General features: G+C 38.1%; 1 protein-coding gene across 1 annotated transcript in view; it reads left to right on the top strand.

Moving 5' to 3' along the window:
- Positions 1 to 8,662, top strand: part of LOC134790839 (dedicator of cytokinesis protein 9) — a 56,981-nt gene extending 48,319 nt beyond the window's left edge. The window contains exons 30-34 of the mRNA XM_063761806.1: positions 1,258 to 1,670; positions 2,248 to 2,461; positions 3,949 to 4,114; positions 4,557 to 4,682; positions 5,477 to 8,662. Of these exons, the coding sequence (XP_063617876.1) occupies positions 1,258 to 1,670; positions 2,248 to 2,461; positions 3,949 to 4,114; positions 4,557 to 4,682; positions 5,477 to 5,690 (1,133 nt within the window). The 3' untranslated portion in view covers positions 5,691 to 8,662. The remainder of the gene's footprint in view (positions 1 to 1,257; positions 1,671 to 2,247; positions 2,462 to 3,948; positions 4,115 to 4,556; positions 4,683 to 5,476) is intronic.
- Positions 8,663 to 12,220: the final 3,558 nt, after the last annotated feature.

The following is a 12,220-nucleotide window of genomic DNA, read 5'->3' on the forward strand; positions in this document are numbered from 1 at the left end:
GAGATTTAAGGCTGAGTTGCTGCAAAGCCTGGACCTACGACCTAATTGTCAAATATCTATAAAAGAAAACTGCAGGGCCCCGCGAAGTCCGAATGTCCAAGCCCTGCGTTGGGGTCAAAGATCGAAGACCAAAAGCATTCCAGCAAGTCGCACTTTCGGGCAAGAACAATGGCCGACCAGCAGGAGAGCCGAGATCACATTAATTCAATTCCAACCTCCTTTCTGCTATGGCCTTGATCCAAGCGTACTGAGATCTGACACTGGGTAAATGAAGAATAATCCAATATCGGGAACTTATTAAAAGATATAAATATTGTAAATACCCGTTTTAAAAGTGGTTATAAATATATGCTGTTAAACAAATTGTAATGTAAAAAATACGGTTCTTGTAATAGAAGATTCATTTATTATTTTATGTTTATTATTTGTTATTATAAATTCAACAGATATAGGTACACAGTTGGTGTAAAATTTAACTATCTACCTATTATGGGTGATAATATAGCGTGCTCTGAACGATGGACTTAAACATTAAAACAAAGTCACGATTGTTATAGTATAACGGTATTAAAACGCCAAATAATCACGATTTATATATAGTACAGCGGCAATAGAAAAATTCAACTACCAATCTCTATCTATAACGGTTGAGCTAGAGCCCTCTGACAGAGACAGACATGTAGGTATTATGTTGACCCCCGGATAATAAAAACTCTAGTATTCGTTTGCAGGAAAAACATCAGTCAAACAATGTAAAATTTTTACTATTTTTTTTTATGATACTGCTTTTGATATAGCTGGCTCGCAAGTCCATGGTTGCCCAACAAAACTTACTTTTCTAAGCTAATAGGCCCTCAAAGTAAAACAATTCTAAAGGAAGTTTCCCATACATGGAGGGAGCATAAAATACCTAGATTTTATCGCAATAAAATATATATTTTGTAAATAATATAATATATTGCTGTCGTTTTACAACCGTTGAAGGCAAAAGTACAATAGAGAGATTAGGGCAAATCGGACTATTAACTAAACAAATTATTTTACTTCCACCTGGACAGACCCTCGAAAATTCACATACCTAATGAACTCTTTACTATTTCTACACTTTCTACTTAACTAACTAATATATAATTGTTCATTTTTGATTCAAGCTCATATCGTCATCTAGCTACTACGGATTGAGACGATGCTAACAACCTCAAACCAATGAAGTTCCTATGTTATCAATTTAAGCACAAATATTTCCTTCTTTTGCAGGTATGACCGACGTCCAATACAACGAACAGGCTCTTCTGGATCAGCTGATGATCTGCACAGAATTCGTCGACAAGGCGGAGAGGTACGAACTCCTCGGGCCCCTCTACCGGCTCGTCATCCCCATCTACGAACGGAGGAAGGACTACCAAGCTCTCCTCACATGCTACCAGCACCTCACCAAAGCTTATGCCAAAGTTATAGAAGTCACGAACTCAGGAAAACGAATGCTCGGAAGGTTCTACCGGGTGGCGTTCTTCGGCAAGGCCCACTTTGGCGAAGACGAAGAAGGAGTGGAGTTTATATATAAGGAACCGAAACTGACCTCACTGAGCGAGATATCGGAGAAGTTGCAAACTTACTACGAACACAAGTACGGGGCGGAAAATGTCAAGATGATTATGGACTCAGCGCCGGTAAGTATAATTATTTGTTGTCATTGAGTCTTGATGCGTTCACATTCACGTCAAATAGTTCGGTGTATCTTTGGCGTGAATTTTCTATTGTGACATTTCCAGCTGTGTATCGAAGCGGATTTGAAATATAGATTACCGTAAAACAATACAATAGCGCGAAGACTAATTTACCGAGCCGTAACTAATGATATTGTTCATTGTGGTTTGGCACATAATTCTCACAAAGAATGATACCTATCATATACATCAAGTAATTGTGTTGTCAACCGCTGTAATAAAATACTTTGATACATTACAAATAAAACAATTTAGTAACAGCAGACACTTCCCCGATTTACATACTAAGCGATATTCTCTTTAGAATGTCTAGAAATTCGCTTAATTATTATTAGGGCTAGAGCTACATTATTAGGGCTTTATTAACCTAATTTTTACCTTGTGTTATTCATTTATATTATTGGCGTTAATACTGCTTACAAAGTATTGTACAGACGGATAAAATAGTAAAAATTGAAATTTCCGTCATATGTGTGTGGTATATCTGCGCCAGTATTACTTATGTAATATTTGTCCTCAGGTAAACCGATCGGAACTGGACAGCAAACTAGCGTACATCCAAGTGACGTGGGTGCGCGCGGCGCCCTCGGGCGTGGCGTTGGGCGCGAGCAGCGGCGAGAGCTTCGAGCGCGCGCACAACGTCCGGCGCTTCGTGTTCGAGACGCCCTTCACCAGGGACGGCGCCGCCAGGGGACCCGTGCACCACCAGCGGCTGAGGCTCACCAAGCTTACCGGTCACTATTGCACATCATTTAGTCCGCTAAGACGTTGCACTGAGACAAAAAACTAACAAAAACACACTTAGAATTACAAAAATAAAACTTAATCCGGGGACAAGGAGAGTCAACTAATAGGAACAAATTGACTTTTGCAATTTCCATTTAGTAGGAAACACAACTTCTATATTTGTAATTTGAAGTATGCTAGAGTAATTTCAGAAATTTGGTTTTGTTATTCCGAGAGGTGCTTTAGCAATATCGGAGGTGATGACGTCATGGGTGAAAACTAACCGTTTTGTAATTCTAAGCGTGCTTTAGCAATATCGGAGACGACGACGTCATAGGTTTTACTAAACTGTACTGCGATTCCAAGCTAGCTGTTGTTATTCTAGAGATAATGACGTCACAGGCAAAAACTAAACTGTTTGCAATTCCTCCGCCCCTAGCAAACGGGCGCCGCGAGAGCATGTCGCGCGCGTGGTAGCTACCCGTCTCTATTTCTGTCTGTATGAATAAAGAAGCATTTGGTAGTAGATCTCTGTACTAAAGAGGCACTATAAAAGCCTGTCGAGATATTCTACCCATTCCTTTCTTATTCATACAGTCAGAAAGAGACTAGTAGTTATTACGCGCGCAACATGCTCTCGCGGCGCACCTGTGCTAGGGAGGTTGGAATTGCAAACAGTTTAGATTTACCTATTATGATGTCATTATCACTAGAATAACAACAGCTAGCTCGAAGTTGCAGAACAATATATTCCTGTAGACCCCAACTACACAGTAGGTCGCGGGTTAATATGTCCATGGCCCACAATATATCCTAAATTTATTATTTAACTTAAGTATGTTTTAAACAAAGAAGACACGAGACACGCCCGCCCGACATCCGACACAATACTAACTCTAACCAAATGAACGTAGCAAGTAGTAAATTTTACTAAAATCACTAACATTCGTTTCGCTGTGTTGGTATTACAAAACTCGTTTAGTGATTGGTACAACAATGAAAATAAACACAACAAGTTTATCTACTAAATACCAGTAAACTTTGTAATGTCGCTATAGTAACAACTGAATTGTTATTTTAAATGGGGTAATGTTATTCCCGCGAACTCGTTTTTTAGATATTACAAAACTATGTAAGTGAGACATTTACTAAAATCATAACTTGAAATCACAGATGCTTTTTTCCAAAAATCACAAACTTTACTAGTAAAAATCGGAGAATTTTAGTAGTAATAAAAATGGATTGTAACAAATACTGAACTTTGTTTAATGCTCCATTTACTAAAGTCTGTTTGCTGAAATTAGATTTAGTATTACTGAGCTGTTTGTAGGAATAAATAAATTTTACAGAAATAGTGAAACTTCCATGATTACTACTAAAACTTCATTTTTTCCCCCAGTACAGAACTGTTTATTAATTCCTGGTGATGATTTTTCTCTCAGTGTGGCCATTCCACCTATACAATCACTAATTAATAATTGGTTAACAATTCCAGCTGAAAATTGGTTCCCGTACGTGAAACGGCGCGTGCCCGTGATCGAGACGCAGGTGGAAGAGAAGAGTCCCATCGAGGTGGCGGTCTCCGAGATGGAGGGCCAGGTGCTCGAGCTGACGGAGATCGTCAACGCCAAGTCGCCGGATATCAAGAAGTTGCAACTCAGGTTACATTATATTTTACGACTACGTCAAAACTATTAGCTTTGAATCCCGCTTATTAAGCTTCAATGCCAATTCTTTGGCGTTGTATTTTTACAATTTCGCCGAAAACATATTTTAATGGCACGGCACTGCACACCATTCATGTGGAATTTTGAAAGAAATTACACTTCCGCCATATCAAACAGAAAATTGACTAGATCTGTAGGTATTTTGCCTATAAAAATAATTATTACAGTACATATGGTCCTATTTTCCCGCACTAGTGCATAAAATAACACTTTTCGTGCGTATGTCAAAAGTTTAAAGGGCCATATGTACTGTAAAACGTTGTACGATATACGTGCGAATAGGTTGTGTGTATAATTTTAGCCTGTTTTCACACTAAATATATTTTAGCCGCTATTTATTTTATTGGTTTTCTTTAAAATTGTGCTTTCATTTCAGATTGCAAGGCAGTGTGTGCGTGCAAGTTAACGCTGGTCCGATAGCTTATGCCAACGCATTCCTTGATCCCACATTGGCTCCCATGTATCCAGACGATTTAGTCGACAAACTCAAAGGCACTTTCAAGTAAGTACCCATTTACATCCAAAATTTACTTCGAAAGAAAAGGAATTTAAGCTGCCGAATTAAATCATTTAATTTTTAAATACACGCTTCTATTGGCGACTGTACTTTGCGCCCCCAACGTATTGGACTCGTCAAAACCATAGCAGGTAGCATCCTATAGAAGTGGTATACGCGTCCCTCCGTGAGGGACAAAACATACGCAATGCTACAATATTAAAAACACGTTTTAACATTCCTGACAATATACCAAAAACAATCTACGTAATTCGGTCAGGTTATTTGTTGCCCACCATAAACCATACTAAATTTTTGGTGGGGAACAAACAAAAAGTGAGACTGTGACAAGGACAAGCAATAATACCGCTTTCTCTGCTACTCCTACTGAAAGTTCTATAAGTGTATCTCGTTGGGTCATTTGGCCCCTCCCCCGTTTCCTCTCTATATTATTGTACAATGTACCTCTATGGTCAAAACGAATCTATCCAGTCCAAACTCGAGGTGTTTGCTAGTAGCCACTGAAGATTTCTACTGTGTACCTTCTGGCTTCTCGATGACAACTCGATGGAACTAATCTATTGTACTTTCTTGCAAAAAAAATACCGATACGCCTATAAGAACTCTCTGTGGTCCCAGTAAACTTTTGTCAGCTTACATAAGACAAGGTTATGAAGAAATTCGTAACTTTGTAGACTGTCACTTAATTTTTTCCATTGAACTCTTATTGCCTAGGCAATAAGGATGAAGGCTGGTATCTACAGCTACCAAAATGAGTCAACGTGTCACTTTCTTTTCAGGGAATTCCTGACAGTCTGTCACGCAGCCCTCCAGCTGAACGCAAAGCTCATCAGCTCCGACCAAGTCTCGTATCACGAGGCTTTAGAAGCCAACTACTTGAAACTTAGCGACTCTCTTGCCGCTGTACTGGGACAGCCGCTACACGATATACTCGTCAACGGAAACCTTAGTACCACTGTCACTGGTGTCGAATTGGATTCCAGCAATGCCTAAAAAATACATTTGAATCTTTAACCTTTTGACCGCCCCAGACGGCTGTGGCCGTCATCGGAAACTCGTCCCAAGGACGACTACAGCCGACAGCTTCGGCAATGCAATAGGGACTTACGCGAGACTCCGTAAAGTTCAATTTCGCTTAAATATTCGCGATCGCATGGCCTCCGGGGCTCAGCATATTCCTTCACCGTCTGGCGTTCAAAAGGTTAACCCTTTGGGTGCCATCGGAAACCTTGTCGGAATCCACGAAGGTTGATATTGGGCACTGACGGTTGACGTCTTTGGTGGTCAAATGATTATGGTTTCAAAAGGAGTGATGAAATAATTATTGAATGTTGTTTAACACATTCATTGCCACCCAGCCAAACAAGACGTCCGCGCCAGGCAACAACAATTTCGCCATATAAAGCAGTAGTACCACGATCCCGATCTATCGGGTCGTCCGGCCTGGGAACGAAATCATAAAATATCCGATAGTCGGGTTTTCGGCACTGAATGTGTTAGATTAGGCAGCGAAAATCAAGGTAAGGGAGTGAGATGTTAGATATAAGTGACAAATGCTGGTGGTGATCTGGTCAGGATATTTAGTTAAAATTTTATATAGACTTTCGAGTTTTAATGGTAATGTTTCGGGTGATTATAGTCGAAATTATATTTAATATTCTTATAACTATTATTTATTCTAGATATGGATAATCAAGCCCCTCTTAGTTAGCGATACTCTATGTACTTCGAACAAAATTTTATTCTAGATTCTAGGTGTAAATGGACATTTATATTCTAGATATTGTTTTGCAATTTATTTCGTGTTACGTATGTCCACCGTGTTAGTTTGCACTTATATTTATTTATTTACCAAAAATAATATAAATGACCTGCTCATATAATCAACCTCATATATAGTCAATTAAAAATTCCATCCTTTATCCCGTAATTGACGCCATAAATAAAACTTTAGCATTTTTGCTACAAAAAGTTAATATAATGACAATCTTGACCACAGAAGTTGCAGTCTTTTCATTAGGCTAGGCTAGTACATTATGAAAGCTAGCCCGCAGTGCTAGCAATAATATTTCAATAAGTGCCATTAGTCCATTTTATAGTCATAAAATCCAAACTTGAACACAAACGAAATACACGCATTTCATACTTTTAAAATGGGGCTGAGCCCTGAAGTGATTATCACAGCTAGGTACGTCCGTAGTTAGTAATTTTGTATATGTCCCTATCTTAGTAAATCTGTACGGATATGATGGTCGGAGTTGTCCTCGTGATAGCGATAATGATGGCGTTTGCCTTTTTCTATCTAACGGTGTTAAAAAGTGACAGTTGCTTTTCCACGTGGATGACAGCGTCCATCATAGGTCTGCTGGAGGCAGTATGGAAGAGTTACAATGTCCCTAGATACATTTCTGCTGTCGCTGGCAAACTTTATGCCAAAGAAACACACGTCAATATTTTATCCGAACCTGAATAACACTCTGAATTGTCAAGTACCGTACTTACAATGCAATCCCATATATCTACATAGGTTTGATAACAGCTGAACTATAACTTAAGATGAAATTCAAACGGAAAATGTTGTACTCTGTAGTGAGAGAATATGCAATAGGTACACAGGAATGACGATGATTTTTAATATCCTAGAAGCGTCTTTTCGCTCTAAATACTGCTATGTAAGCTCAAAATGATCAGACTGAATATTACTTCCGAAGAAGACATGTCAATATTTCTAACACTACGACTCTTTTCCACATTTTTGAATAACGGCTACGTCTTATATCTGTAGGTAGCTACAGAGTACAGTAGGTACTGTAGCAAAATATGGATGTAATTTAACTACAAAATATATGTAACGACGATTTTATAACAGCGTAATACTTATAAAAACAGTGTGATAATGATAATATATCCAGATTGTAATAGTTCTTTTTTTTTTAATATTGTCAGGCCTGGCTCACTCCGCGATTTCGTCGCGTCGTAACAAGTAGCTACAAGTACATCCGTTCCACTCCAATTTTGGTGGCTAGCCATAGGCCGCGCGTGGCGCTGTCGCCACCTAGCGGTCATATCTGTCCTAATCGTAACAGACGCGTTTTGTTAGAGAGTGAGTCTTCTGTACTTACCTAGTACTATTATTTATTCTGTGATCTTGTAAAAATTTCCTCTTGTTTAAACGATCAATCAAAATATAAGAGTTATAGAGCCAGTAAGTGATTGGCAGATGGTTTTAATAAATTTTCAACCTTGACTCAAATCAAATAAAGACTACATTTAAATCACGCTGCCGAATAGCACGATGCTTGTAATATTGACATTATAATTATTGTAATAAGGTAGAAAATCATCTGTCAATCACAGGTAAACACATTGCAGTGGGTAGGTGGTATTTTGCGACACGTTATTATATTATGGACTTAATTTTAAACAAAGATTTATGCATGTTTAATTTATTTTGTTAGTAACTTAAGGCTGAATTCATTTATTTCTGTCTACATAACTCATTGAACAAATAGTAATTATTTCTATGTTTCTAGAATATAATATATTATTATTTCCTTTTTTTGTAACAATATCCTATTCAAGATTTATATGAATAAATCTTTCACATAGTGAGATGAAGAATGTTATGTTGTATATATGTGACTGATTTTCTCACTTTATCACTACTGTTCATTCCATAGTATATATATGTTGTTTTTGTTCATTATTACGAGAAGTCATTAATATAGTGAAAGGAATCACCTTAGATTTTTGCAGATCGTATTTATTACAATTGAACAATGTATTGATTTATTTTATAGCAATAATCCCTCCGCGTCATGCGTACACGCATCCCATTAAATTATTACTATTAAATAAGATTATCTTGTCATTATTACTTGTAACAATTTATGCACAAACTATTGTATCTTCCTATAAAAATAATCAGAATTTTACTGTTTTAATACATTTTATAAAACCAAAAATTGAGTTTAATTTTAACCGATATTATAATATTACCAAAAATATAAAGTTAACTAAGATAAACATCAAAAAGCCGGGGACTAACGTCTCCTCTCCTGTCCACTGGTATGTGGTTAGAGCCTCCGCGCACTGCGATTGAAATTTTTGCGACGCGATTTTAAAATCGCGCTGTCATACATATTTTCTTGTCGCATGTGCGCGCACCGACATATAAACACATTACGTTGCATTTCTGCGACAAAATTATCGCACGACAATAAATCGTAGTGTAGTTGTAGTAGTTGAATGCTGTTTGCCATCATCATAATATAGAAATAGATAATCCAAAAATTCTGTATGTTACCATTACCACCCTTACCAATATCATTGTGCAATGTGTATTTTGTCTCAGATTAGAGTGAGACGCAATGACATTGGACCAAGATGTTGGACAGATGGAATACCACCCTTGACAATATATTGTGTTTCACTTGGTAGCAAAGTTTGCTTAACACTCGCAACGCTCAAGATTCTACTTTGGTTTAATTTTGGAATCTTTCACTTACTCGGGTATCAATATTAACAACATTGCATCTTTGTAGAACAAATAACTATTAAAGTCTATTAACTTGGAACTAAACAAGTGCCTGGCAAAAAAAGAGTAGAAATTAAAAAGTGGCAACACTGTAGTGTCGTCCCTTTCAAATCAATTTATATAAGAGAACGGGACGACACTACAGTATTGCCACTTTTTAATTTCTACTCTTTTTTGCCAGGCTGTAAAGCCGAGGGGGCTGTCGCAGACAGCGAAATCGACTCCACACTCACGTTCGCGGCTTCGCCCGCGATTCACGCGTATAGTCTGGAGGGGGCTTAAGGCCAAGCGCGCACCACGATTTTTTGTCGCGCGATAATTTAGTCGCAGAAATGTAACATATGTGTTTATATGGCAGTGCGCGCATATGCGACAAAAAAATCGCAGCGATTTTAAAATTGTGATTTGTCACATTTTTCCGCGACTGCTCGCGACCCGATTGTCGCAAAGTGAATTGCAGCATGCGGAGTTGTATGGCCCCGCGCGCACTGCGATAATATGAGTTTTTATCAAGCGTTGTTGGATTTTTGACTTTAAGCGTTGGTCGTTAAATCGAATTTAACGCACTTTTAATTCTTTAATATTTTTTATTTAATTCGAGCACTTTTTTAAAGCGCGCTGAAAAAGTGCTCGTTAGTATGAGGCCTAACAGTAAAAAAAGTACTATACTTGGTCAAGCAGATCTTGTCAGTAGAAAAAGGCGGCAAATTTGAAAAATGTAGGCGCGAAGGGATATCGTCCCATAGAAAATATGAACTTCGCGCCTTTTTTTTACTGACAAGATTTGCTTGACCGTCTATATTATAGTCTGTCAGACAACTGAGTCAGTAAAAATGGTGCGAAATTAAAATTTTCTATGGTACGATTAAGGTGTATTCGGGTATTACCGAATGTCGGATAATTCCGAAATTCAGATGAAAATCACCCTTAATTCCATCATAATAAAAGTCTCTTTCGGAATTATCCGACAGTTTTCGACATTCGGAATTACCCGAGTAAACCTTACCCTTATCGCCAATTTTTTTTAAATTTGCCGCTTTTTTCTACTGACGGAAATAGCTTGACAGACTATAACTGTATACTGACATACTTGTTTGACCGGCTATATTTATATACACATTCACTTCGTGGTTTGTTATCGGTTTGCGCTATTTGCATCTCTTTCCACAATATGTCAAATGAAAGTAACGCAACGGAATATTTTCATGCGTTCAATTTGAAATTGCGATACCCCCCTACTCAAGTATCTGTACGGTTACCATCAGTTTGTCACTGACATAAACGCCGTCGAGAACGTAATTTACTTTCTATACATCCCGTTTGCGCTAATATGCGAGTGCGAGCGAGATGTATAGAAAGTAAATTACGTTCTCGACGGCGTTTATGTCAGTGACAAACTGATGGTAACCGTACTGAACGCACCTAAAAATGATTGACGTTAGGCCACAGAATAATTAATAGTACTACCGTACAGAAAGGAAACTTCCTACAAAAACGAAGTTTGACAGCGGTTCAGGGTCGAATAATGCTGTCCCTTTCTAATAGATGGCACTATCCCTTTCGGCTATTTAGGGTTGTCAAAAATCAAGTGATTATCTTATCTGTGGTCGTGCACGCAAAAGGAAGTCAAGTGGTGCCAACCCTAATAATTGCTCGGAGCAATGCTGAGCCGAGCGGAGCCGAGTTTGACCGAAGTCAGGAGTTTCGCACCCCTGGTTAGGCTTGTGCCTGAGGGGCTACCGCCAAAACCGAAATTCGTCAATTGCGGGGATCTTTCTCTTTTACTCTCATTAAGACGTAATTAGAGTGACAGAGAAAAATGCCCGCATTTGACGAACTTCGATTTTCGCGGTTATAGCCCTGCTCGGTCACTACAGAGAGCGCTTCGCTCTCGGTCAATCGGTCAAACGAACTAGTTCGGTCTTTTAGTTCCTTTAGTTCAGTTCGGTCTTTGAGAGCTGGGAATGTATACTGCGTCAAGCAAATCTTGTCAGTAGAAAAAGGCGGCAAATTTGAAAAATCGCGGGCTAGCAACACTGTGTTCGAATAATTCCAAAATCGCGTGTCATCTGTGTTTTATCTGTGGCCAACTTGTTTGTTGACATTCTGAATCGTTTTTATTTCAAGAGATCTCCAAGAGATATTTCTGCTGTGACATGTGATATTTTCTGATATTTAATAAGATTGTGCATTACCTTAAGCAAAGCTAAGCCTGCAATGTATAATCATACTCGTTGATAGTAAACATTACTAAAATTTTAGGTTATGACAAGTACTGGAAGAACATGGGAAGAACTTGGGAACTTTTAAGATTATGTGCAGTTTTTTTTGTTTTAGGGTTAAAAGGCATAAATAAAATTAAAACGTATGCCTAAATCTATCCAATAAGACCACACATTGTGTCCTGGAAACCGTCCATAGGCCCACATATCTTAATATTTTCAGCGACTGATTCGACTACATAATTTACAAAGGTAAACTTTTAAAACAGTATTAATTAAGTACTTTGATTATATCGCCGTTCTTTCGCAACATTACCTAATCCTTACATATGTTTGTTGCAGGATTAAATCTCGCTCAATATGAGGCGTTCGTAGTAGGTAGTTTCTCTTCAGAAGTTCAGTCAGACAATACTTACCTACGCCGGTTTATATACGTGTACAGCGCAACCAAGACGAAAAATAAATTTATTATTTAAAAATGTAACAAAAATATAGAGAGCTTAAATATTGATGGAATAGATTATTCTTGTATAAGTTGTCCTTATGTTAGTCATCAAGAAAATATGTTATTTAGGCTATTGCTCAGCTACTGCACATATATTCCTATGGGAAATCCTAGTTTATACTTGCTGAAACAGGTACAGTCAGCAGCAAAAGTTACTAAGCGGGCCAGGTGTTCAAAATGATCTTGACGCGACTTTATTATTAAGAGAATAAGAGTGTGTCAAGGTAATTTTGAATACCTGGCCCGCTTAGCAACTTTT

The sequence above is a fragment of the Cydia splendana genome, chromosome 5, assembly GCF_910591565.1.
Source record: "Cydia splendana chromosome 5, ilCydSple1.2, whole genome shotgun sequence".
Lineage (NCBI taxonomy): Eukaryota > Metazoa > Arthropoda > Insecta > Lepidoptera > Tortricidae > Cydia > Cydia splendana.